Here is a 27,810-nt window from a genome sequence, read left to right as displayed (position 1 = left end):
AGTTCTGTGTGATGACACAATATAAACCATTCCATAGCCTTACCTGGTATAGAGGTCAGGCTAACTGGCCTATAATTGCCAGGATCCTCCTTCCCACACTTTTTATGAATGGGCGTCACATTGGCCAGCTTTCAGTCATCTGGAACCTCACCAGTGAGCCAGGACTGCTGGTAAATGATGGAGAGTGGCTTCACAAGCTCATCTGCCACCTCCCTCATCACCCTGGGATGGATCCCATCTGGCCCCAAGGATTTATGAATGTCCAAGCAGCTCAGCAGTTCTCTGACTGCCTCCTCTTGGATAATGGGGGGACCATTCTGCTCCCTGATATCATCAAACAACCCAAGAGGACAGTTATCCTGTAAAGGCAAGTCTTCTCACTAAAAACTGAGACAAAGAAGGCGTTAAACACCTCTGCCTTCTCCTCATCTGCAGTTACAAAGTTCCCTTCTGTATCTAATAAAGAACAAAAGTAAGTCTTTCTCTTCCTTTTACCATTAATATATTTATAAAAACATTTTTTTATTATCCTTTACAAAAGTCACCATTTTAAGTTCAAACTGAGCTTTAGCCTCCCTAATTTTTTTTACATACTCTAGCAACCCTCTGAAATACTACCTGAGAGACCTGACCCTCCTTCCAAAGATAATACATAGGGTTTTTTATTCCTGAGTTCCTCCAAAATCTCCTTGCCTATCCAGGCTGGACATTTGCCTCGTCGACTCATCTTTTGGCACACATGGACAGTCTGTCCCTGTGCCCTCAAGATCTCCATTTTGAAGCATGCCCACCCTTCCTGAACTCGTTTATTTTTAGGGACTACTTCCCAAGGAACTCTCTGAATAAGTCTCCTGAACAGGCCAAAGTCTGCCCTCCAAAAGTCCAATGTAAAAGTCTTACTAATGTTCCTCTTGACTTCACCAAATATTGAGAATTTTATAATTTCATGATCACTATGCCCCTAGCGGCCTCAACCATCACATTTCCCACCAACCCATCTCTATTTGCAAATAACAGATCTAACATAGTCCCTCCCCTGGTGGGCTCACCCACCAGCTGCGACAAAAAGTTGTCCTCCGCAAACTCCAAAAATTTCCTGGACTGCCTTTTTTCAGCTATATTGAGTTCCCAGCAAATGTCCGGCAGGTTGAAATTGCCAACGAGACCAAGGGCTGATGATTCAGAAACATTCTCTAGCTGCTTATAGAATGAATTGTCCACCTCTTCTTCCTGGTTGGGTGGATGATAACAGACTCCCAGTAGGATGTCAGCCTTATTGGCCTTCCACCTAATTCTTACCCATAGGCATTCAACTTCATCATTATTAGTTTCAATACCTATGGCATCCAAAGCCTCCCTAATATAAAGGGCCACCCCTCCACCTCTTCTCCCTTTTCTGTCTCTTCTGAAGAGCTTGTAGCCACCCAGTGCAGTGCTCCAACTATGTGAGTCATCCCACCATGTTTCCGTGATGGGAATTACATCATAGCTCTGCTGTTGCACCATGGCCTCCAGCTCTTCTTGTTTGTTACCCATGCTATGTGCATTAGTATACATGCACCTCAGCTGGGCTGCTGATTTCACTCCTGTCTCAGGCTTACCACCCTTGGGCCTGCTTCCAGACAGCCCAACAGCATCCCCTTCCTCCTTCAAACCTAGTTTAAAGCCCTCTACACAAGTTCTGCCAGTTCACAAGCTAAAAACCTTCTACCATTAACAGAGAGATGGAGCCCATCTGGAAAGGACCCTGGGAACCACTGCTCTGTCAGCTTTACCTCTGTGCCTGGGAAAATCATGGAACAGATCCTCTGGGAAAGTTCTGCAAAGGCACATGGAGGGCAGGGAGGTGATTCAGGACAACCAGCATGGCTTCACCAAGGGCAAGTTCTGCCTGACCAACCCAGTGGCCTCCTCTGATGGAGTGACTCCATCAGTGGACAAGGGAAAGGCTAGAGATGTCCTTTCTGTGGACTTCTGTAAAGCCTTTGACATGGAGCCCCCACAACATCTTTCTCTGTAAATTGGAGAGAGAGATTCAATGGGTGGACTCTTAGATGGGTAACAAAGTGGTTGGATGGTTGTGGTTTGACACTGGCCAAACACCAGGTACCCACGAAAGTCATTCACTTACCTTTTCTTGCTACAGTTGGGCAGAGGAGAGGGGAAAAAATTAACGAAGGGTTCATGAGTTGAGATAAGGACTGGGAGAAAAACACTCTAAGGGCAACACAGGTTCAAATTTAAAGGTATAAAGTAAATTTATTATTAACAGTCAGAGGAGGATAATGAGATGTAAAATAAGCCTTTAAAACACTTTTTCCCCCTAGTCCTTCTCTCTTTTCCACCAATAGCGCAGGGAGACAGGGCATGGGGGTCTTGGTGAGTTTGTCATTTGAGGTCTTTTTTTTTGTTCACTCAGGGAGACGAGTCTTTCCTCTGCTATGCCATGGGGCCCCTCCTGTGGGCAAACTGTCTTCCCAAAACTGTTGTGGTGTGGGTCACTTGTCCATGGGGTGCAGTCTTTTAAGGCTAGGTTGCTCTAGTTTGGAAGCAAGGATCTTTTTGCTCTATCTCTGGAAGCAAGGGCCCTCTCTCTTTATTCAAGTTTCTTACTAGATAACAGTTTTCTCTGGTATCCACCCACTCCAGCGTGAGCACTTTTCTCATGAGCTGCGAGTGGATTCTGCATCTCCCATGGATGACATGCATTACAGGGAGACAGTTTGTTTCACCATAGTCCTCACTATGGCTTGTAGAGGAATTTCGGCTCCGATGCTTGGAGCACCTCCTCCCCCTCTTTCTTTTCCACTAACCTTGGTGCTGCCATGTTTCTTCCTTATATGTCCTCACTTCCTCCTCTTCTCTGACTAGAAGAAAAATTGCTGCTTGTGGGTACCATTAACAACAAGTTTCACTAATTCAAAGATTCCTGAAGGATCCTGCAGCGGCAAGAAGTTGATTTCGTCCAGGTTCCGCATCAGGGAGTCGTCCACCATGTTTTTGCCATCGGCCATGTGACCCTGCTGACACCACATGGGCAGTGGTGGCCGCTGCAGCGCTGGCACTATTTAATGCCTTTCTTCAGGTAGGGCACCAGGAAGGAGAAGATACCGCCCCTGTCCTTTTGCCCGCAGGAAATTGAAAGATGAATTGGAAAGGAAGGAGCCATTTGCAGCTTTTGGAAATGGCTCTTCTCAAGTGTGAGGGCAAGATATCCATGTAAGGAAGAACTTGTGAAATCCCCAGGGAAGTGGACCACTGCAGATGAAGGTAGCCAGTACTTGAGAGAACTAGCAGTGCTGGAAATCATCTATAGTGATCTAAAGAATGACAGTGTTTCTAAAGATCCAGAGGATGTCCCTTGAACACTGGCCATGTGGAGGAAGGTGGTTCAAGGTGCCCCAGCATCATATTCCAGCAGATTGGTAGCACTGTATTATCCGCAAATGGATACACCAACTGTAGAGGTGGTGTCCTCCTGGCTCCGAAATGTAGAAGAAACTCTAGCTACTCCCTCATCTCGATGAGCCAGTACCCCAACTTTTAGGGGCAGCCCAAGAGATTGCGCCTCTCAAACCCCGGTCAGAACGAAGGGAAGCCCCAAGAACAGGCCATGTAATGAACTCTGGTTCTTTCTGCATGACCAGGGGGAGGATATGAGGAAGTGGGATGGTGAACCCACCTTTAAGCTGAAAGCCTGTGTCCATGAACTGAGAGGGAAGAGACCTGTTAAGAAGGGGCCGCCCAAGAAGACTGTCAGTGTAGTTGCCACAGAGAGACCAGAAGACAATCAGCCATCTCCCAGATATAAGAGAACTAAAACCATTTCCTACAGTCCTGATGAGGGCACTTCTGATCTAGCATTGCAAAGGTCAGATAGTGAATACTCTGACCAGGAACAGGAATAGAGGGTCCCTGCCTTCGGCCAGGAGGCAGAAAGAGATGACTGGGTATACTGGACTTTGTGGATTTGATGGCCTGGCACATCCAATCTACAGAAGTATAAAGCTTTAGTAGATACTGGTGCACTGATGCCATCAAGGCACAAGAGTGCAGAACCTGTCTGGATCTCTGGAGTGACAGGGGGATGCCAAGAGTTGCCTGTAATAGAGGCTGAGGTGAGCTTAACAGGGGACAGATAGCAAAAGCACCCCATTGTGACTGGCCCAGAGGCCCCTTGTATCCTTGGCATCGATTACCTCAGGAGAGGGTACTTTAAGGATCCAAAAGGCTATTGATGGGCTTTTGGTATAGCTACAGTGAATACAGAGAAGATGAAACAGTTATCTACCCTGCCTGGCCTCTCAGAAGATCCCTTCACTGTAGGATTGCTGCAGGTGGAAGACTCACAAGTACCAATTGCTACCAGGACAGTGCATCAGTGGCAATATCGCACAAACTGAGACTCTATAACTCCTATCCATGAACTAATTTGTTGACTGGAGAGCCAAGGAGTAATCAGCAGAACCTGCTAACCCTTCAACAGCCTCATATGGCCTGCGTGGAAGTCAAATGGGGAATGGAGGCTAACAGTAGACTATTGGGGCCTGAACAAAGTCACGCCATCTATAAGTGCTGCTGTACCAGACATGTTGGAACTCCAATATGAGCTGGAGTCAAAAACAGCCAAATGGTATGCCACAACTGACATTGCTAATGCATTTTTCTCAGTCTCTCTGGTGGCAGAGTGCAGACCAAAATTTGCTTTTACCTGGAGGGGTGTCCAATACACCTGACACCGACTGCCCCAGGGGTGGAAACACAGTCCCATCATCTGCCATGGCCTGATCCAGACTGCCCTGGAACAGGCTGGAGCTCCAGGAGACCTACAATATATTGATGATATTGTGTGGGGTGATATAGCAGAAGTTTTTGAGAAAGGAAATAAAATGATCCAAATTCTTTTTAAAGCTGGTCTTGTCAAAACAAAGTAAGGCAAAGGAACCTGCACAGGAGATGCAGTTCTTGGGAACAAAATGGCAGGATGGATGCTGCCATGTGCCTACAGAGGTGGTTGACAAAATTGCAACTATGTCTCCACCAGCTAATAACAAGGAAACACAAGCTTTCCTGGGCTTTGTGGGGTTCTGGAGAATGCACATTCCAGGTTATAGTCAGCTTGTGGGCCCCCTCTATCAAGTGACCCAGAAGAAGAACCACTTCGAGTGGGGCCTTGACCAACAACAGGCTTTTGAGCAGATCAGACAGAAAATAGCTCGTGCGGTAGCTCTTGGGCCTGTTCAGACAGGACCAGATGTGCAAAATATACTCTCCACTGCAGCTGGGGAGCAGGGCCTCACCTGAAGCCTCTGGCAAAGAACCGCAGGAGAAACCTGAAGTCAACCACTAGGGTTTTGGAGCTGGAATTATCAAGGATCAGAAGCCCACTATACTCCAACTGAAAAAGAGATACTAGCAGCTTACGAGGGGGTTCAAGCCGCCTCAGAAGTTGTTTGGACAGAAGTGTGTCTCCTCCTAGCACCACAATTGCCCATGCTACACTGGATGTTCAGAGGAAACATTCCCTCAACACATCATGCAACCAGCGTTACATGGAGTAAGTGGGTAGCATTAATTACACAACGAGCCCGAATGGGAAAACCCAATTTCCCAGGAATCCTAGAAGAGATTTTGGATTGGCCAGAAGCCAGAGATTTTGGAGCATTGCCTGAGAAGGTGACTTGTGCCCAAGAAGCACCACCATATAATGAGTTACCAGAAAACAAAAGAAGCTATGCTTTATTTACTGATGGATCCTGCCGAGTGATAGAAAACCATCAGAAGTGGATAGTTGCTGTGTGGAGTCGTACACAACAAGTCATTTAGGCTGCTGAAGGGGAAGGTAAATCAAGACATTTTGCAGAGGTGAAAGCCATTCAACTAGCCCTAGAGATTGCTGAGAGAGAAAAGTGGCCCATACTTTATACAGACTCCTGGATGGTGGTTAATGCCCTATGGAGATGGCTGCAGCAGTGGAAGAAAAGCAATTGGCAATGCAGGGGTAAACCCATCTGGGCTGCCGCATTATGGCAGGACATTGCTGCATGAATAGAAAACATAACTCTGAAAGTACATCATGTAGATGCACAGAAGTTGTGCCACTGAGGAGCATCAAAACAATGAACGGGTAGATAAGGCCACCAAAATCGGAATAGCTCAGGTGGACCTAGATTTGGAAAGAAAGGGTGAGCTATTTATAGCCCTATGGGCCTCTGAAACATCAGGGCATCTTGGAAGGGATGCAACATGGATGGGCTCGTGATCGAGGGGTAGACCTGACCATGGAGGCTATTTCACAGGTTATCCATCAGTGTGAAACATGCTGCCATCAAGTGAGCCACACAAGTGAAGCCTCCTTGGAGTGGAGTGCATTGGCTGGGCTTCCAGTATGGTGAAGCCTGGCAAATTGATTACATTGGGCCATTGCCACGGACACACCAAGGCAAGAGTTATATCCTCACCATGGTAGAGGCCACAACTGGCTGGCTGGAAATGTACCCAGTAAACCATGCCACCACCCAGAACATGATTTCAGGTCTTGAAAGGCACATTTTGTGGTGACATGGAACCCCAGATAGAATTTGGTCAGACAATGGGACTCATTTTCAAAATAATCTTATAAACCCTAGGCAAAGAGACATGGAATTAAGTGGATATATCACATTCCCTATCATCCACAGGCCTCTGGGAAGATTGAAAGCTATAACAGGCTGCTAAAAACTATGTTAGGGGTGTTAGGTAATGGGATATGGAAGCACTGGGATGCAAACTTGGCAGAAGCCACTTGGTTAGTCAACACTAGGGGATCTGCTAACTGCCCTTGTCCTGCCCAAACTAAGCCCTTAGACACTGTGGGAGGAGACAAAGTCCCTGCACTACACACAGGGAAGTGGCTGGGGAAGTCAGTGTGGATTTCTTCCCCCATGGGAAAAGGCAAACCCATTTGTGGGATTGTCTTTGTCCAAGGACCTGGGTGTACTTGGTGGGCGATGCAGGAGGATGGGGAGACTCAGTGTGTACCTCAAGGAGATTCAACCTTTGGGTAAGAATAACCTATAGTGTAAGTTGCATGTTACAGAAGGTAAAGCAGCAGGAGGGACATGAACTGACAAAGAATGAATTTTGCAAGGAGCAAGAGGAATGCGATGATGAACAGGGATGGTGGCAGTGCCCAACCATGAACCATCAAGTGTACTATTTTTCCTGTCCTGACCCCACATCCTGATGGAATGGAGACCACCTGGAGGGATGTGAAAGGATAGGCAATAGTTGTTAATAAAATGTATGTTTGGTATAGAGATAGTTTAAGCATCCTAGTAATGAGAGCATATATATTATATGGGATCTGAGCATGACGCAAATGGTATGGAATAAGGGGTAGAGATTGTATTGGGTCTGACCAAGGTAAAGTTCATAGCAGCCCTTACAGTGCTATGCTTTGCATTGGTAGCTGGAAGGGTGTTGATAACAGACCAGTGTTTTGGCTACTGCCGAGCAGCGCTGTCCCTCTGATATTCCTTCCCCCATCAAAGGGGATGGGAGTGGGCAAGATCCTGGAAGGGGACACAACCAGGCCAGCTAACCCAAATTGGCCAAAGGGATATTCCATACCATATGACATCAGCTCAGATATATAAGCTAAGGAAGAGAGGAGGAAGCGGGGGGGACAATTCATGACTTTTTAATGTTTGGCTTCCGGAGGAACCATTACACATGCTGAAGCCCTGCTTTCCAGGAAGTGTCCGAACATCGCTGCTGATGGGAAGTAGAGACTGACCTTTTTTCTCTTTAGGCCATGTGCACGCAGATCTCTGCTTATTTCTTTCTTTTACTATAACAAAACCGGCTTATCTCACCCTGCTGGTTGTTCTCCATCTTTTTCTCTTCCCTGTCCCAGTAGGAAAGAGTGACTGAATGGGCACCTGGCACCCAGCCAGGGTCAACCCGCTACACAGTGTTACTTAATATCTCCATTAATGACACACACAAAGGGGTCGAGGGCACCCTCAGCAGGTTTGCAGATGACACCAAGCTCATTGGTGCAGGTGACACACCTGAAGGACAGGGCCATCCAGAGGGACCTGGACAAGCTCAAGAAGTGGCCCATGGGAATCTCATGAGGTTTAACAAGACCAGGTGCTGGTGCTGCACCTGGGTTGTGGCAATCCCCAGGATCAATCCAGGCTGAGGGATGAACAGATCAAGAGCAGCCCTGGGGAGAAGGACCTGGGGGTACTGGTGGGTGAGAGGCTGGACATGCCCTGGCTGTGTGCACTGGCACCCAGAAATCCCGTGTGCTGGGCTGATTCCACAGTGTGGGCAGCAGGGGAGGAGGGAATTCTTCCCCTCTGCTCTGGTAAGACCCGACCTGCAGTTCTGCCTCCAGCTCTGGGGTCCCCAGCACAGAAAGGACATAGACCTGTTAGAGCGAGTTCAGAGGAGGCACCAAGTTGATCAGAGGGATGGAGCATCTTTCTGTCTTGGAGTGAATTATTACGATAGTATATTTCCTGATCCTCTGCTTTGTGCCCAAAAAATGGTTGCTGTATCTTTAAGGCAAGGGACTGGATGTGTGTGGGGCTGGGGGTGGGGAGAGCCCCTGTTTCGGTGCAGGCTTTTTTAAAAGCCTTGCTGTCCAGGTTTTCTGTGGCTCAGGGGATATCGTGAGAGGTGTAAGCTTGGCCTGGGACCTAGGGGGGGTGGGGTGTGGGGCTTGGGGCTCTCTCGCTCTCTTCTGGTTCAGGATTGAGGTGGTGGCCACAAGGAGACACAGTGAGTACATCTGACTTGAAATATTGTTGCCCTCTGTTTTTTTTCCCAGCACCGCTTCCCTGTTGTTCGGGAGCCCAGAGCCGGCGCATGTGGTGCCACCTGGGACTGGGACCATGCCTCACCGGACCCTGGCCTGCAGTGTGGTGTCTGTGGCTACTCCTGTGTGTTAGGCTCCAGGACTTCGTTTTGCTGCAGATTCTACACTGCAAGCCTGCTCGTTTTTTCCCTGTTTCTCAGCCATTTGGGGGTCCAGAGCCAACGTGTGGGGTGCTGCCAGGACTGGGGCTGCCCCCACCGGGCCACTTCTCTGCACAGTAGCCCGACATTGCTACCAAGCCCTGCCCACCTCCCCAGAGTGTGCCAGCTGACAGTGGGGGTACCAGAACCAACTGCTGCCCGTGAGCTTTGCAAAAGGAGCAATCTCCTGTCCTCCTCTTTGCTCGAGCTCCCACCACCACCACCTGAAGATGTTGCCAAGCTTGTGTCAGAGCGCCCCCTGAAGCCACAGAGGGCAGCCTCTCCGCCCTGCTAGAAGCAAACACTGCCCCCTGCCGGTTGTGGTTGTAACTACACCCAAGGGAAAAATTACCAGGCAGGAAAACTTGCTATTGTTTTTGTTGTTTGTTCTGATTTCTATTTATAGTTAATTTGCCAGTAAAGAAATGTTATTCCTTTCCCCACAATTTTGCCTGGAAACCCTGTATTTTGAAGTGATAATTTGGAGGAAGGGGATCATCTTTTCCATTCCATGAAGATTCCCATCTTCCTTGGCAGACATCTGTCTTTTAAACTGAGACACTTGGCTATGAAAAGCTGAGAGAATTGGGATTGTTCAGCCTGGAGAAGAGAGGCTCCAGCATGACCTAACTGTGACCTTCCAGGTCCTAAAGGGAGCTGACAAGAAAGATGGAGAGAGACTATTTTCAAGGGCCTGGAGTGAGAGGACAAGGGGGAATGGCTTAAAATTGAAAATAAGTAGGTTTAGATTAGATATTAGGAAAAACTCTTTGCTGTAAGGAGGGTGAGGCCCTGGCACAGGTTGCCCAGAGAAGCTGTGGCTGTCCCATCCCTGGAAGTGTTCAAGGCCAGGTTGGACAGGGCTTGGAACAACCTGGTCTAGTGGAAGGCACTCATGGCAGGAAGGGCTGGAATGAGATGAGCTTTAAGGTCTCTTCCAATCCAGGCCATTCTATGATTTTATGAATATTACAGAACAAAACACACCACAAACCTTCACCTGCTCTGCAATCTCATCACATTTAAAGAGTTACTTGAAGCAAGGCACTGCCCAGTTAAGGACAGATTTATTCTATTTTTACCCAAATTCTTCAACAATCTTCATATTCTGCCTAAAGTATCTGAAACTGACAATTCAAAGACAGCAGTGGCAATATCCAAAGGCCAAAAAGACATTGAGTGACTTCTTGCACAGTACAAATCAATGCAGTGACTTCAGCAGCAGCAATGGAAAACAGAGAGCGTATCAGCCTGCCTCTAGCTTCAGAAGTACACTGGTGAGCTGGTAACTGAACTCCTCTGCTAAAGGTGACAACTTGCTTCTCTTCCCCTGGGATGTCATTAAACTATGAGTTTATAAAATCTCACTTAGATAAGACTAAAGAGGGAGGGTTCTTGACCTGATCTAACAATTAATTTTTTTCCATTTATGAGAACAGGCCAGATTTCACTTGCCAATCATAAGTAACTCACAGGACAGAAATTCTGATCTAAGATAGTCTAATATTTTGTTGGACCTTTATAATCCTGTAGCCACAGGAAGGGGATTGCCCAAAATAAATATTTTTTAACCCAAAGACATTCATAATAACACAGTGACTTCTATTTGCCCAATATGTAAGAAATACCAGGGAATTCACCCATAACCATAAAGCTGCCATATCATTGTTTAGATTTGGTTTAGAGAGATATAGTAAGGTTGTTGGGATTTTTTGTTTGGGTGTCTTTCTTTTTTTCTCCCCCAGAAACACAAAGGCAGGCATTTATCAAATGAACTTCTTGGGATCATTTATTCATGGTATGTAAATAGAGTCCATTTATTCACTCCCATGGAAGATGTTATTTGCAGTTCAAAGTACACTACCTGTGAAACATATTTTGCATTCATGAGGAATGACAAAGACCTTGATGAATTTTTCTCAAGAAGTTTGTATAATCTGAATACAAATTACTTCAATTACAGAGTTTTCAGACATGGGCTGATTAATTTGGCTGCTTCAAGCCCATCACTGGAACGGGAAGTAATTAGATTCCATGTGTGATACTTGCATCAATACATATTTAGAATGTACTCTGCACCTCTTGTGATATGCTAAGTTGCTTCATCCCTAAAATCCTTCTGTCACAACAACAATGAATATACTGTTATATTTGGCTTATTCTGTTAATCCAATCCTCCACAAACTTCTCTGAAAAGACTTTTGTTAGGTAGCTTGCATTTGGCTTGGTCATAATGGAGAAACACTCCGGGCTTCATAGGGAAGAAGGATTTGCCAAAGAGTTTTCATAAATGCAACTTTTAAGGGGCTATTTGGAGTACATTTGATGCAGTGTCATATACAGATACAAAGAAGTTCCAATTAAAAGGCTTTTGCAACAGCAAGCTGGAAAAGAAATAAGACTGCTACCCTCTATTAAATTCTTACTGATGTATCAAAAAAATATGTCTGAAAGATCAGGACAACATATATTTTACATTCAGAGAGCTATCTATATAATATTCAGTGCCTATTCAGATAGTACAGACTTTTCAGTGACATGAAGAAATAGTGTCTTAACCTCCCATATTACATAGAAGAAACACAAGCAATTTTGGACTCAAAAGATACTGTTCAAAGAGGCAGATTTTACAGTAACAAGTCTACTATAGTCACAAGAAATGTTTTGCTGAGCTAATTAACAAAAAAAATGAAATCAGATGAGATGTCAAGAGGAAGGGGGTACTTTATGCCTAATGCATTATTAGGCATTTGCTCATATGTTCTGTTAGTAAAAGAAACTCTTTAAAATATATATTCCACTGAGAAGCTCATGGTTTAGATCATATTTCAACAGAAACATTTACTAGTAGAATTGTGAAAACAAGAGCATGTCATGGCAGCTCCTCAGTTTGGTACTTTTCAAGAAAAAAACATGCTTTAAGAAATTATTTTGAAAGTAATATTTTAGGATTTAATAGACTGAAAAGAGAAGCTTTCTGGTTTTAGGCATCTATTTTTAACCCCCTCAATTCCTCAAAGTTTATATCAACGTAAAACAAACAAACAAAAAAACAAAAACCAAACCAGCATTTTAGTTGCAACTACAAGCCGAGTATTTCTAGCACTCAGGACTCATGCATTTTCTTTAGCATATCTTCTATTTCCCCAAAATATGTAAAACCTCAAAATGCTAGACCCAAAGCCACAAGAACAGGACCATATCAGTGTTCTTACCTGTGTGCTTTCGGAGGTGCTCTTTAAAATGTCCAAAGTGATCAAACTGCTTATCACAGTATTGGCATATATGTATTTTCTTGCCAGGTCTTTGCTTCTTGCTAGCACCACCTTCATCAAGGTGGTGACAGGTGAGGTGTTGTTTCAAAGCACTCTCTCGTAGGTAGCTTTTATTGCATAGATCACACTTGTAACTCTCAGCAGAGTGTGTTTTCGTGTGTTCCTTAAAATGGTAAAACAATTTAAATGAACGGTTACATTTTTCACAGTGGAATAAATTCTTCACATGCGACACTTGAAGTTCCACAAGTTCAATATCTTCTACCTGTTTGCATGAGGGATCAGTTGCACCACCTTCTTCTTGAATCCGGCATTTTGTCTCTCCTTGACGATACTTACTGGTGATATCTGCCAAAAGAGCCAAAGCAGATTCATCTGATGTTCCTGTTGTATGTATGTACTTTATAGATTGCTCTGCAGAAGCTACTTCAAGTGTTTCAATGCTGTCATCTTCCACTTCAATCGTCCCTTCAGCAATCTCAACCTCAATTTCAACAGGCTCTGATTCTGCAGATGGCAGTGCTTCTGTGATAACATTAGATGTTTCAGCAATCTTCCTCTTTTTTGCTTTATTTTTACCTTGTCTTTGATTTGATTCTAAGGGTGATGAATTTTCTTTGTTCCTGCAAAACATTTACATAAACATAGTTAAGATCCATAAGCACTTACATAACAATTCCTGCCTGACGCTGAGCTTCTGCATTAAACACTAGCTAGATGTTTCTCAAAGAAGCTGAATGATGAGTGGCCACATAACCTGCACCCATTTCAGATGTTAATTTGTCCTTAATCTATACTCCGTAGAGCTGTAGAACAGCACAGTTAAAGTTGTGGAGCCTTTAACATAAGGTTATTAAAGTGTTTTAAATGGCTCAATTTGAATGATACAAAGCACCTATCAAGAAGAAAGGCCAGTTAGCCTAATGACATAGGTTTATACAAGAAATGCAAAATGCTGTATTTTGGCCTGCCTACTCAGAAATAAGATTCAAGTTCTTCCTACACTATTCACCTCTCAAGCTCTGGAGTGCATGAAACTGCCTGAAGCACTTAGAGCTTCTTACAAAACACTACAGCTGTGACTTCACACAATGATTATTATAACACCTTGTACTTTAGGAAAACACACAGCTAACAGTTGAAGTAAAAAAGAAAAACGTCACTGGGATGTGAAAAGAGTATTTTAATTTAATTTATCTGGGCTTAAGCACAGCTTCCAGCTCTGTTCTTCTTTTCCTTGCACCATAAATACAGAACCCCCTTCCTCCAAGATGTCAGAGATAGCATCCCATCTCAAACATGGACAGAGCTGACTGGGTGTCTCAGTTTGGAGACAAATTCTAGGAGAAAAATGCTGTAAAATGAGTTTTTCTCTCTAAAAAGAGAGGGCTTCAATAACTCCCATTTCTTCTACCAATGAGAGAAATGGATACCAGGGGATGAAAGTGAAAAAAACCCGGAAAACTGTTTATTAACAAAGCAAGATACCCACAAAGCACAGGAAAAAAAAAGAAAATTGAACTTTACACCCCACTCCCACCTTGCTGCGTGGCTGAGAGGCAACGATGGCGACTGCCCTTTGTCAGTGGAGGAGAAAAGAGTTCACAAAGCAGCAGGGAACATGCTGGATTTCTGGTGTGGGTCTTCTCCTCTCAGCCGGCGAAGTTGGTGGAGTTTAATGTCCCTTCTTTGGCTGTCTCGGTCTTTCTGGGGTTCAGACCAGCCAGGGCCACCCCACAGGCTCCTCAGGCAGGAGAAAAAAAACCAAAACACAAACCCAAAAAAAAACTGCCAAAAGGATTTGCCAGTGAAAAGCCTCCAGGCCAGGGGAAGGAGAAAAAAACAGAAAAAAACCCAGAAGCTTCTTGCCTAAGTTGGCGAAAATTAATCCAGCAAACAAGTCGATTAAGTAACAATCCGTGTAGGCACCAACCACTTCTGAGAGAGATAGCTTGAACAGAGCGCCGCGCATGAGCCCAAGGCTTCCTGCCCCACCCTCTGAGTCCATCTTAAAACTACAGAAGTTGTTTTCTGGGCATAAAGCAGACAGGGAATAAAGCATCATCATAAAATCACCCCAAGACACTGGGGCAATGCTTTCAAGTCACACATTCATGATTATCCACAGCACTTACGTGCTGGAGGTTTATCTACTGATTATCAGTTTTGAAAATGAGTGGCTATCTTCCCCTCAAATCAGACTGCAATCAGAGTACTTTGTACCTTTACCTTCCTTTGCAGCCTGATAAATCCTTTTATGTAACCTACTCCCTATCACTTTCAGGTTTTCTAGCAATAGGGGTGATAAGGTTTTCCTCCAGTTTTGGTATGTCATACAGTAGAGATGTGTGGCTAATGACCTAATGCAGGATACAGCTTATTAAACTGCACTTTACTATATTCAGACACAGGAAGACACAGCAGCTAAACTTAAGTTTCATCTAGGACATATTTCTGATGCCTAGAATGTGACAGTTACTTTGCACATTACTGCAAGGAGCTCCAGGAACACATACAAAAATAATAATCTGCTCAGCAAAGAGGAGACTACTGTCCTTGAGTACATTGTGTGGCTCAGGTGTGGAACTGAATGAGGATACACACATACAATACACTGTACCTCAAGGAATAACAGATAGTTGTTTTCTTTCATGTCTAGATTATGTGCTGTGCAACTCTGATGCATTACACAAATGGTTAGTTTTATAATAACCTCTACTTTAGCTGAAGTTTCTGATGCTTGCCCCTTTTAATCAAAGTTCAGCTAGAGGCACTGTATTGCAATTTGTCCCCTTCCTACTATGGAGAGAACTGAGACTGAGTGGTACTCAAGTTTGTTTTTCTAACTGAAGACACCCACCCAAAAATCTATGAACAATGGAAATAATTCTAAGAATAGACTGGCTTGCACCATGTGTGTGTTAAGCCAAACATTTATTTCCTTGTAACATAAGAATTACAGCATTTACTAGTGCTGCATAACCAACAAACATTATACATTAGTGGGAATTAATTGCAGACTAGACAGTTTAGCTTGATGGACTGATCTGAATCCTGGTTAAACAGCTCTACCAGTGTACAGAGACTCAAAGTGATACCAATTAGAACACAGTTTTTCGATTTCAAGTGTCTTAAATTTCTCAAACAGACAGCAATGGTCTGCTTTTCCCTAAATGAAAAAAAAAAAGTTCTTAGTTCTTTTGGTGATACCATGTTTAATCTCAATGTCAAAAAAGGGTATTGTTGGGGTTGGAGAGTAGAACTAGAAATGCACAAACCTATATTTTCTATCAAAAAAACACAACATAGTTATTCAGCTCTGCTACCAATCAACAGAATAACTTGATTCCAAAAAACAAAAAAAACACTGATGTTGAAAAACAAGTTTCCAGGGTACCATGTCATGGAGGTTTTGTTTGTTTGGCTACTAGAGGAACTCCGTGTCAGAGCCATTCTCCTTAGCTTAGTGTGTCTATGGGTAGATAAAGAAGAAACAACAGTCTTTCCTTAGCCTGAACACAAAGACCTTTCAGCATTCTAGAAGAGAAAGCAAGGATAACTGTAATGCTGGGAGTTATTTATTGCCACTCCTCCTGCTTCATGACAGAAGAACAGTATAGCATACAGAAGAAATGAGAACGTGACAGCACTTTGTGAAAGAGAAGGAAGAGGAAGAAAAATAGCATGATGGGAATGGCACCTGCTTTTCTCAGGTTGGAGTTTGGTAATGAATTACAGTTCCTTGTACTGGATAAAAGGTGCTAGAGCAACATTTGATTAAGTACTGATCCCATATAAAACCAATTATAACAACTACATTTGTTCAAGAAGTTTGAGACACTAAATTTGCAACAATAACCTTTAAAATCACTGCCTATTCTCTTGAAAGCAGAAAGCTGCATTAAATCAAAGGAGTAGTTCAAACTTGTTAATGTGGTCTAATTACCTGAGAGATATCATCACTGTACAGCCAGCTGTCAATCAGGTGCAGGCAGTCAGTATAGAAGCCTGGTATTAGTTATCACAAAGTCACAGCCCTACAATGTCTGCAACATTTACCAGCCATGTCACTTGTCATCGAGTTCTAGCCCAAAGAATGTGACATTCATTTGTTTAGCTTGTATAATTCTGACCCCTATCTTATAGTAGAAGAGTATACAATACCACATGAGTTTAGGAGGTTTCAGGATAAAGAAGAGCACTGGAAAATACTGGCAGCTCTCATACAAGGATTCTTAAGACTCTACATTTCAGTGTTGGGAAGAAAAAGGCTTATGTGTTTACCTGATTTCAAGTGCTTTGATAGCTTCTAACATCTGTAGATACTCAGCTGCTTTCCAAACATCATTTGCTTCTTCCTCACCTTGGACCATTAGTTTTGCTGTATAGGTGAACTCAATTAGGTGACGAAATGCCATGTTACTTACACCTGTTTACAAGCAAGAAAAACAGTCTCTTTTAACAATTCCTCAGTCTTTCACACTTGCCTGTTCACAGTACTCCAATAGCCAGTTTCAAGAAGATGTCACCCTTGAAAGGCTCACATTGGAATAAAAAGTCTAGTATAAAAACAGGTGAATGTGGAACAACTACAGTCATTCCATGACAACGATAAAAAGGATAAGATGGACAAAAAGCTACTTGTATAAAATAAAAAAGTTCAAATTTAAACATAAAAATATGATCTCTCTCAAGAGATCTCTGAGCAGCAAGTTATTAGAAGTTGCGTTGCTCCAGGAAATTTCTTACCTACTAGGAAGGTATTGCTCCACATCTATCCTGTTCTTGCATCCCAGCAAAGGTATCTTTTTATTTTAAATTTTTCTTCAGGGGAAGTTTTTTTTCCCAGTGGCAATAGATACCTGTACTGGTTTTGGTTGGGACAGATTTAAATTTCTTCATTGTAGCTAGCATGGGGCTATGTTTTGGATCTGTGCTCAATCATAGAATGGTTTGGGTTGGAAGGGACCTTAAAGATCATCTCGTTTCAACCCTCTGCCATGGGCAGAGATACCTTCCACTAAACCAGGTTGTTCCAAACTCCATCCAACCTGGGCTTGAACACTTCCAGGGATGAAAAATCCACAACTTCTCTGGGCAACCTGTGCAGGGTCTTGTTACCCTCACAGGAAAGAATTTTTTCCTAATATCTAATCTAAACCTACTGTCTGTCAGTGTGAAGCCATTCCTTCTTGTCTTGTCACTCCAGACCTTTGCAAATAGTCTCTCTCCATCTTTCCCATAGACTCCCTTCAGGTAGTGGAAGGCCCCAATTAGGTCACCCTGAAGCTTTTCTTCTCCAGGCTGAACAATCCCAATTCTCCTAGCCTTTCCTCATAGCAGAGGTGCTCCAGCCCTCTGATCGTCTTGGTGACCTCCTCTGGACTTGCTCCAAGAGGTCGATGTCCTTCCTGTGCTGAAACAGTGTTGATAACACACTGCTGTTTCAGTTACTGCTGAGCAACGCTTACACAGATCCAAGGCCTTTTCTGCTTCTCCCACTGGCCTGACAGTGAGCGGACTGGGGGTGTGTGGGCAGTTGGTAGGAGACACAGCCAGGACAGGTGACTCCAACTGACCAAAGGAATATTCCAAACCATATGACATCATGTTCAGTATATAAAATGTGTGTGGGAGGCAGGTGGAGGGGCCACTGCTAGGGGATTGGCTGGGCATTGGTCAGTTGGTGGCAAGCAACTGTTTTAATTTGCATCACTTGTCTTCCTTGGGTTTCTCCCCTCTTTTTTTCTCTTTTACTTATAATTTTCACAAAATTACTATTTATTTTTAATTATTAAACTGGTTTTATCTCAATCCACAAGTTCCTTTCTCACTTTTACACTTCTGATTCTCCCCCCATCCCACTGGTGGAAAATGAGCCAGCCTGGCTCTGTGGTGCTTAGTTGCCAGTCAGGGTTAAACCACAACATTACCTCACAACTCAAGAGCTGATATATAGAAAACTAATCGATATGATCAAGCATGCATTTAAGCCCATACCAGTGATACTACATTCATTTTGAGCATGAGCACACAACTCTGAAGGTTTTAATTTGCATGAATCAGACTACCTTCAATCTCCACCAAGGGCTCCTGAGTGAAATCTTGGAAGAATTTGTAGAAGAACTGGCTACAGGCAGCAAGAACAGCCTTATGAGCTTTGAAATGGTGACCTACAAAGAGAGAGAAAAAATTTGGTTTAGGATAACACCTTCTTCACTCATAGTGCAGAAAAAGTGCAGATGCAGAGAACAGCTGCAGAATCACCTAGTCTACAAATCTATTCCAGCAGCTCATAGTTACTCAGCATGTCTCTTTGTAACATGGGATACCACTGCAGCTAGCCTGTCCTCTTATGCAGATCCTTGCTGACATCAGTGACCTTGTTGAAGCTCTTCAGTCAGCTAAAGGACTCACTCAAGAGTGTTTCTCTTTTCAAATATTTAAGTTGTGGGAAATTCCTGCTCAAACTTTTTCCTCTGTGTCTTGGGCTCAGCTCTCAGATTTTATCCAAGCTTGTTGTGGTTTGACACGGGCCAAATGCCAAGCACCCATGAAAGCTGTTCGCTCATCTTCTCTTGCTCTCAGTTGGGCAGAGGAGAGGGAAAAAAATTAACAAAGGGCTCATGAGTTGAGATGATGTATTGGTTTTGCATGACCTGGTTTTTGGTAGCAGGGGGGGCCACAGAGGTGGCTCCTGTGGGAAGCTGCAGGAAGCTCTCACCATGTCCAGCAGAACCAATCCCTGATAGCTCTGAAGATGGACATGCTGCTGGCCAAAACTGGGCCAATGTGAGAGGTTGGTAATGCCTCTATGATGACATATTTAAGAAGATAATCAAAGCAAAGTCACACAGTTTTTCTTCTAGTCAGAGAAGAGGAGGAGGTGAGAACATGTGAGGGAAAACAACATGGTGACACCAAGGTCAGTGGAGAAGGAGGGGGAGGCGGTGCTCCAGGCACCGGAGCCAAGATTCCTCTGCAGGCTGTGGTGAAGACCATGGTGATGCAGGCTGTCCCCCTGCAGCCCATGCGTCCATGGGGGATGCAGAGATCCACCTGCAGCTCATGGAGGAGGTGCTCACACCAGAGTGGGTGGATGCCTGGAGGAGGCTGTGATCCAGTGGAAGACCCAGTGGAGAGAGGGGGCCCTTGCTTCCAGGCTGGAGCAGCCTGTCTTTGGAGGACTGCGCCCTGTGAAGAGTGACCCACGTCACAGCAGTTTTGGGAGGATTGATTGCCCGTGGGGGGAATTCACATTGCAGCAGGTGCGGTGTGACTGCTGCCCATGAGAGTGGACCCATGCTGGAGAAGTTAATGGAGAACTGTCTCCCGTGGGAGGGACCCCATGATCTCACAGGGGAAGGACTCCTCTCCCAGAGCAGCAGGAGAAAGTCTCTATAATGAACTGACCCAAAAACCCCCATGCCCTGTCTCTCTGCACTGTCAGTAGGAAGGGGCTGGGGGGAAAAGGTGTTTTAAGGGCTTATTTTACTTCTCATTATCCTCCTCTGATTCTGTTAGTAATAAATTCACTTTGTACCTCTAAGCTGAGCCTGTTTTGCCCTTGAAGTGTTTTTCTCCTTGTCCTTATCTCAACTCATGAACCCTTCATTAATTCTTTTTCTCTCCTCTGCTCAGCTGTGTCAGCAGAGGGTGAGTGAGTGACTCTCATGGTTGCCTGGCGTTGGGCCAGTGTCAATCCACTACAGATGAGGATTGGGAGAAAACATTCCAAGGGCAAAACAGATTCAAATTTAAAGGTATAAGGTAAATTTATTATTAACAGAGTCAGAGGAGGACAATGAGAAGTAAAATAAGACTTTGAAACACCTTTTTTCCCTCCCAACCCCTCCCTCTTTCCCACCAACAGTGCAGGGAGACAGGGCGTGGGGATTTTGGTCAGTTCGTCACCCAAGACCTTTTTCTGTTCACTCGGGGAGAGGAGTCTTTCCTCTGCTATGCCATGGGGTCCCTTCCACGGGAGGCAGTTCTCTGTGAACTTCTCCAGCATGGCTCCAATCTCACGAGCAGCAGTCCTGCCAAAATTGCTGCAATTTTAGTCCCTGTCAGAGGCAAACAGTCTTTCTGAAACTGTTGCAGCATGGGTCACTAATTCACAGGGTTCAGTCTTCCAAGGATAGGCTGCTCTAGTTTGGAAGCAAGAGCCTTCTCTCTCTTTATCTGTGGAAGCACGGGCCCACTCTATTCAGGTCTCCTACTAGATCACAGCTTTCTCCAGCATCCACCCGCTCCAGCGTGAGTACTTCTTTCATGGGCTGTGAGTGGATCTCTGCATCCCCCGTGTACTTCATGGGCTGCAGAGGAACAGATTACCAGTCCTCACCACAGCCTGCAGAGGAATCTTGGCTCTGGGGCTTGGAGCACCTCCTCCCCCTCTTTTTTTCCACTGACCTTGGTACCGCCATATTGTTTTCCCTCACATGTCCTCACTTCCTCCTCTTCTTTGACTAGAAGAAAAACTGCTGTCCGTAAGTACCATTGCCAACAAGTTCCACCAATTCAAAGATTCCTGCAGGATCCCACAGCGCCAAAAGGTCAATCTTGTTTAGGTTCTGCACTGGGGAGTTGCTCGCCATGTTTGAGGCCAGGAGGCTCTGCTGCCACTATGTGGGCAGTGGCAACTGCTACGGCACTGGCGCTATTTAACACCTCTCTTCATGCGGGGCGCCGGGAAGAAGCCACTGCCGCCACCCCTACCCTTCTTCCCGAGGCACAGCTAGCTACGGGGGGCCAGCTAGGGGCGGCCAGGCAGGCAAGTCTCACCACAGGCTGCACCAAGATGGCAGCGGCCACGGCACCTCACCACCCCTGGAAAAACTGCACACACACTGTTTTGATTTTCTTCACAAATATGTCATCACAGAGGCATTACCAACTTCTCTAATTGGGCCAGCAGCATGTCCATCTTCAGAGCCATCAGAGATTGGCTCTGTCGGACATGGTGGAAGCTTCTAGCAGCTTCTCACGGAAGCTACTTCTGTGGCCCTCCTCTGCTACCAAAATCTAGGCTGTGCGAAATCAACACAAAGCTCTCCTCAGATTTTGCTGCTCTTACATATGGATGTATTTAATCATCATTTCTGCCATCATAAAGATCCCTGAAAAACAAAATTGGTTTAGCTCTATTCTTCCTGTTTTCCAGACTGTTTATTCCCATCATGGTGTTGCCTTCTCCCTGGTCCAGGCATGAACATCCAGAAGGTTCCATGGGACGGAGGAAGGAGAACCAACATGTATTAGAACTACACAGCTGCACAAGAAAACAGTTTTGAGCTCAATACATGAATTTGGTAATACTAGAGCAGGAACAAATATTCAGGATAAGTTTTGTGCAAGTGCTGTCAGTGAAACTATGGTGATTCCAAATAATGATTTTTTTCTTCATTTGCTTAGTTTTTCTAATCCAGGCTCTGTAGGTCCCTTTTCTTTCAAGTGAATTCTTGCTATCCTTGTAAGGATCAGGTGGTACTCCTTTAGCTAGGTCTGTCCTAGTGGACACTGCCTATCTTCACTGAAGTGCTCATCCATTCTAAAACATGCTTGGGATAAGAAGCAATCTTAGGTGACCTATCAGACACCACCTTTTCTAATGAGATAATAAGCATTTGCATCTCCATCTTCCCTTTAAACTAATACTTATGTCTTTAGAACACACAGAAAAAGATAAGTGAGTTGTTCTACCCTATTTTAACTATAGATTAAAATAGTAGGCAGATATCCAAGAAGCAAGAAGTCAACCTTATTTCAAGATGGTTTTTCTTTTTTTTTTTTTTTTCTTTTTAAATAATCAACCAATATTTGTACAACTTCAGCCCCTTGTTCGGAAGGGGCTCCCTACTCTCCCCCTCTACTCTGCTCTCATGAAACCCCACCTGGAGCACTGCATCCAGGTCTAGAGTCCTCAGCACAAGAACAAGAATAATGTGGACTTGTTATAGCAGGTCCAGAGGAGGCCACAAAGATGCTCATAGGGCTGAAACACCTCTCCTATGAAGACAGGCAGAGAGAATTGGAGCTATTCAGCCTGGAGAAGAAAATGCTTTGAGGAGACCTTAGAGCACCTTCCAATGCCTAAAGGGGGCTTAAAAAAAGAGTGACTTTTTACATGGGCAGATAGTGATAGGACAAGTGGAAATGGTTTTAAACTAAAAGAGGGGAGATTTAGATTAGATGTCAGGAAGAAATTCTTCCTTGCAAGAGTGGTGAGGCCCTGGCACAGGTTGACCAGAGAAACTGGCTGTCCCATCCCTGAAGTGTTCAAGGCTAGGCTGGATGGGCTGGAAGCAACCTGGTCTAATGGAAGGTGTCCCTGCCCATGGCAGGGGGTTAGAACCAGATGAGCTTTAAGGTCCCTTTTAGCCCAGGCCATTCTGGGATTCTATTAAAAGCAGAAGCAAAATTATTAATCTCTGCTGGAGACTGTTCAGCCCAAGATTAATAACTGAAACTGCAAGCAACTCACACACCAATACAGAGCCAAGAATGTTAGCAGCCCAGTTTGACAGTTGACCCATGACAAACCAAACAGCTTCCCAGCACAGCTTTCAGAATTCTGTGGGTACCAACTGGTTCTCAAGTGTATACATACCATCAACAATCAGTGTGATATCTGTAAACTGGTCTTGCTCACGTTGTTCATTGAGTCTATCCAAAATAACTTTATAGTGTTCAGGGAATTCCTGGATACATTCCATAATTTCTTCAGCTTCCATGGCAAAAGGATTAGTCTGCAAAAGATGTGGTAGGACAGTAAGAATACTGTGCCACTTAGAAAGTACTATGCACAGTCAGCTTATTATATAGACATGAACTAACTAGCACTTTTCAGAAACTAAAAAACCAATGGAAACATCAAACTGTCTTGGTAACAGGTTTACCTGATTTTAGCTGTTAGGTAGGAAACATGAGGGTTAATGAAGTATGGCTTTATTTATATGCAGCTTATAAACAGTTTTTTTCACTTTCCTCCAAGAAATTCCTTTCGTTGGGGGGAGGGAGTGCCAAGACCTGCCTTCTTCAGAGGAGACAATTTCAGAATGTTTCCTCCTAACTTGTCTCAAACCACGACAGCATGAAAAAACAGTCAAAGTTCGTAAATGCATTTCTTTATTCTACAAATTCAGCAAGGACCCACCTCCCTCAAAGCAAATACTGCAGGGGTGTAACATCTCCACAGCTAACTATTCTCCATATTGGCAACATAATGTCATAATCTTTATAGTTACTTCTTGCAATTTTATCAATCCTCTTTGTGAAAGAATGGTTCTAAAATTTTTCGTACTTAAGTCACATTTTGTATCTAGTAAACGCAAGATGTTTACTTCCTTTAAATAAGGATGTAATAAAACAACACTTTTCAGCTTCTGGGTACAGAGGAGTGTCCAGGGATTTAATGTGTTGTCACACCTGGGAGCAAAGAGCTTCTTATTCACCCAGGCTTCTTACACTTCTCCCCCTACAAGGTGAAATATTCTTTGCCAACTTTTAAAGAGACATAAAGGCTTGTAATCTCATGGCTATTCCTCCCTTACTTATACAACAAACATAGCTGGAGGTGGGAGTTGCAGAGATCCTCAAACTTCAAAAAGTTTAGCAGAAGTCTGTGCCTGTGGATGAGACACAGAGGGTGTGCTGCTGATGCAAAAGAATCTCTGGAGAGAGTTCAAATGCTTCAATGAAAGCATTTTACAAATTAACTCTGGGAAAAATTACTTCAGATCTGTGCAGCAGCACTTATCTTCAACTTCCACATTCACATGGCTCACACTGAGAATGCCACAGAAAAAGCAAAGACATTTCAAAGTCACATTAATGCAGAAACTTTGTTTCTTGTCATAGTCTAACTCACTTTGAAGAACATATGGTTTCTGAAAGAAGATGATCATTAGGCTTGAATGACTTTTATAGTGAAGGGTATGTCTCAAATTCCCTTATTTTTGTACTTAGTATGGACAAAAGGAAGAAAGTTAGGAGAGCTGCTAGTATCAAACCAAACATTGAATATAGAGATGGAAAATTAAGGTGTGGCTAAGAAGCAGTTTTCTTTAGACCACTACAAGAAACTGGATAGCAAGTGTTCCCTAACTTGTACAGATTTTTGTATGTGACTGGAATTGAAAAGTCCTGAGCTGATGCCACCATGCTTGATAACGCCCCTGAGCAGATGTGTAAATTCTACCTTGCTTCCAACAAACACATACTGAAGAGGAATTACCTGGTTATGATAAAAGCAAAGTTATTGTACGACATCAGGTAAAATAAATTGTGGAATTCCTATTTTTACCACAAAACACACTTTCTTGCATCTCAGAAAAACTGTCCCATGGAGAAATCATTTTGCCAAGAGATGGAAAAGAGCAGAAGCAACAGCTTATGGAAGTCTAGTTTTATCTGCTATCACTGCTTTGCCAAGCAGATGCTGAAATACATATCAGGATCTTGTGAGGGCAAAAGAGAAAGTGAGGCTGAAGGAAAAGAATGCTGCTGCTGCCTTCACATCATCTTTAATGATGGCTCTAAGACAGATGATCAGCATCTTTCTTCCATCCATCATTCCATAAAGTTTCATGTAGAAAGTTGTGAGCCATTTACTTCACTGTTTAATTTTCTTGCCCACTTTTGACATATTGTACATTGATAGATGACTTGCAGTTAAAAGTGTAATTCCCTAAAAGTTAAACCAAACAAAATTTCAAGCTCAAATCTCATTTTTTCCACCTGTCCAGAATTTACTTCCAAATTGTGTTTATAGGGAGATCTTACACCCCCAAAATAACAGAGCAAGCCCCCAATCAAAAAAATTTTTAAAAGTTTCAGTCTCTCAGAACACTAAAAATCACAAATAAAAAACAACTTATGATAGATAATTTGTCCTGAATTAACACAAGACTAGTAAAAAAAAGTTAATTTATTGCCCATCTAAATACAGTTGCAGCATTCATTGAATCTTCTCATTTCAAACTCAGTGGTATTGCAGAAGAAAGCCCAACAGAACAGCATATGTTCAATGAGAGCATGACTACTTTGGAGCAAGAAATGAAATGCAGTCCTCAGTGAAAAAACAAGATACCAAGGAAGGCAGACAGAAGCGATCCAAGTAGACACTTAGATGCAGATTCATTTATGAGTGATGAAAACTGGATTAATTCCATTATTTACGTGGATTTTTCAGTAGACCCAGTTGACTACTGACTTAACCTTATTAACTTCTGACACTAGATGCATCTCACAATATGCACACAATTAGCAATTTTTTTCTTATAAATCTACCTCAATAAAGCCATCTTATTACTTCCACCCTCCTGGACTTCAACAGGAATTCCTCTTATTCCAGGCACAAGATATTTGTTTTCTTTGTTTATATGTATTGTATGCAAATGCAGGCAGGCAAAGCAGACAACACAGAACAGCAGACTGAGCACTGGCCAAACCCCTGCCATCTCATTGTAGCCACATCAGGAAAAGAAAATGAGGGGTGTTTGGTCGGTAACAGCAGTAGTTGCTTGAAAATAACACAGACATGAGAATTTCTTGTGCGCTTTTCTATTTATTTTTCTTCAAAGATAGCAACCACAGAGCAAGGACACAAGCCAGCCCCTCAGTTCCCTCTCAATCACATACAAGGCCTCGCTATCGCTAAGACAGAGGTGACCAAGGCACCCACGCCCTGACAAGTAGGGCAGGGCATACATTGGGGTGTCGCACTTTCAACGGGCAGAAGCCTCACGTTGTCCATAGCAGCTGAGAGGCAGAACTGCGACCCGCCGCCAAAACCCCTTGTAGTTCCCGCTGGCTCGAGTCAGCGCGAAACTCTCGAAAGCGAGGCCGAGGCCCAGCCCTGTCAAAGCCCCTCACAGCCCCGCGGACCGCCGCAGCCCCACTGGCGGGCGCTGACAGTAGTCTGCGCGAACCCCGCCAATCGTAAGGCGGCAGCAGAGCCCGCCTCAGGCGGAGAAGCAAATGTGCGTCCGCCGAGTCACAGAAGCGGCAGAAGGCCTAATCGGTGCTAAGTGCCTGCCGGGCACGGGCACGGGCATTCAGAGAGAGGTGTGCGCAACCACCGGCAGGCGCAAGTATCCCACAAGGGCTCCCCTGAAGAAGAGACCCAACCAGTGCCGGCCCGAACCATGCGTTTAGCACACCGCCACCTCATTAGTCGTTATTACGTCATCAAAGGGCGCATTAAATCGATTCCTTTTCAATTCCCGGCTGGGTCACACTCTGGAGGCAGTTCTGCTGGGTAACTCACCGTAAGGAGCCCCTCACCCTGCCGCGCTTGCTTTGCCGTTACCGCTTCCTGCTCCCCTACACGGTGAAAAGCAGGGCAGGCGCCGGCCAATCGCTACTCGCATTCCCGGCTTGCACAGCGTGCGGAAGTGACGATAGGGCCACCTTTCACACGACGGGGTGCGCAGGTAGTGAGGGACGTGGTTCGATTGCTCGGAGCATCCTGAGAGTTGTAGTATGGGATGTGTGCGTGTGTCAGCACCGTATGGCTGCGGGTGGGTAGCGGCCGTTGGGGGTGGGTGACGTTGCCGTGAGGCGCCGCAGCCAGCCGGGTTGGGCCTGGGAACGGCGGGGGGAGGGGGCAGGGGGGCTACTTCCCCTAGGATCGGCCCGCTTCCGTGTCGCTAGCTCTCTTCGCAGGGGAGCAGGTAGTGCTGATATAAAATTTCAACAGCCAAACCGAATTTTATTTCTATATCTTTTATTTTAAAGAAAGCAAGCAAACAGCGCTAGGTGGCCGGGGAGTCACCGCTCCACTCACGGCACACACCACTTACAAGTTCGGTAAAGTATATATACTGTTTTTAAGCCTACAAAGCATTTTCCAGTGTGCTTGTGTTAGTCCAAATCAGCAAATATCAATAAGCTGGGATCAGCAATTTCATAATCTTTCCAGGTGGTTGTTGGCTTCCGGTCCTGCTTGTAGTCTGGAGGGAGGCCCTTCACCAGTGTCTGCTAAATAATTTTAGTCTCGTACAAGTGCATCAAGCTTTTTGTTATACATAAGCATTTAGTCACTTTGTCGCAATATCCCTTAGCTTTACCACAGCTTCCTCTATTTTATTCTAAGCATTAGTCGTTTTTGCCACCTCATCTCTTGACTCTACTATACTTTTTTTTTTTTGTTCAATGCTTTATTTGGCTTTTCGGTCAGAAAGTTTCAAAACTGTTCTTTGTAGTTATCCCAGGGAATGTGTCCACTTTCGACACAACAGATACAAGAATTTGCTGATTCCATTGCCAATTGACACGAATCACAAAAACATTTTTCACAGTGCCCACGTGGGGTGGGGTAGCCGCGGGAACTAGTGGCCCCGACTGTTATTTCGCACAGTCCCAGACCTAAAGCTCTCGCCCACTGCAAAACATGGACTGTGTGTACCCCTTTTCCAAAGACCATTCTTTCCTCCCGAAGATACAATAACTACCTTTGATTCGGTTGCAAAATCCATTCCCCCTTCCCCCATCAAAAAAGAGTATAATTGGGGTCCAGATG

General features: G+C 44.4%; 1 protein-coding gene across 2 annotated transcripts in view; it reads right to left on the bottom strand.

Moving 5' to 3' along the window:
* LOC118701552 (zinc finger protein 131-like) overlaps nucleotides 1-26,640 on the bottom strand; it is a 36,414-nt gene extending 9,774 nt beyond the window's left edge. Inside the window, exons 1-6 of one of the 2 annotated variants that reach the window (XM_036406226.1) lie at nucleotides 26,557-26,640; nucleotides 22,897-23,035; nucleotides 18,356-18,457; nucleotides 16,569-16,713; nucleotides 12,550-12,907; nucleotides 12,225-12,447 (exon numbers count right to left, since the gene is read on the bottom strand). In XM_036406226.1, the coding sequence (XP_036262119.1) occupies nucleotides 12,225-12,447; nucleotides 12,550-12,907; nucleotides 16,569-16,713; nucleotides 18,356-18,457; nucleotides 22,897-23,020 (952 nt within the window). In that variant the 5' untranslated portion in view covers nucleotides 23,021-23,035; nucleotides 26,557-26,640. Of the gene's footprint in view, nucleotides 1-12,224; nucleotides 12,908-16,568; nucleotides 16,714-18,355; nucleotides 18,458-22,896; nucleotides 23,036-26,556 lie in introns of both variants that reach the window. The other variant, XM_036406225.1, reaches the window with a different exon arrangement.
* Nucleotides 26,641-27,810: the final 1,170 nt, after the last annotated feature.

This window comes from Molothrus ater, assembly GCF_012460135.2.
Source record: "Molothrus ater isolate BHLD 08-10-18 breed brown headed cowbird chromosome W unlocalized genomic scaffold, BPBGC_Mater_1.1 matW_random_MA34, whole genome shotgun sequence".
Taxonomy (NCBI): Eukaryota; Metazoa; Chordata; class Aves; order Passeriformes; family Icteridae; genus Molothrus; species Molothrus ater.
Note: the sequence above shows the minus strand (reverse complement) of the source record. Positions and strands in the feature narration are given on the sequence as shown.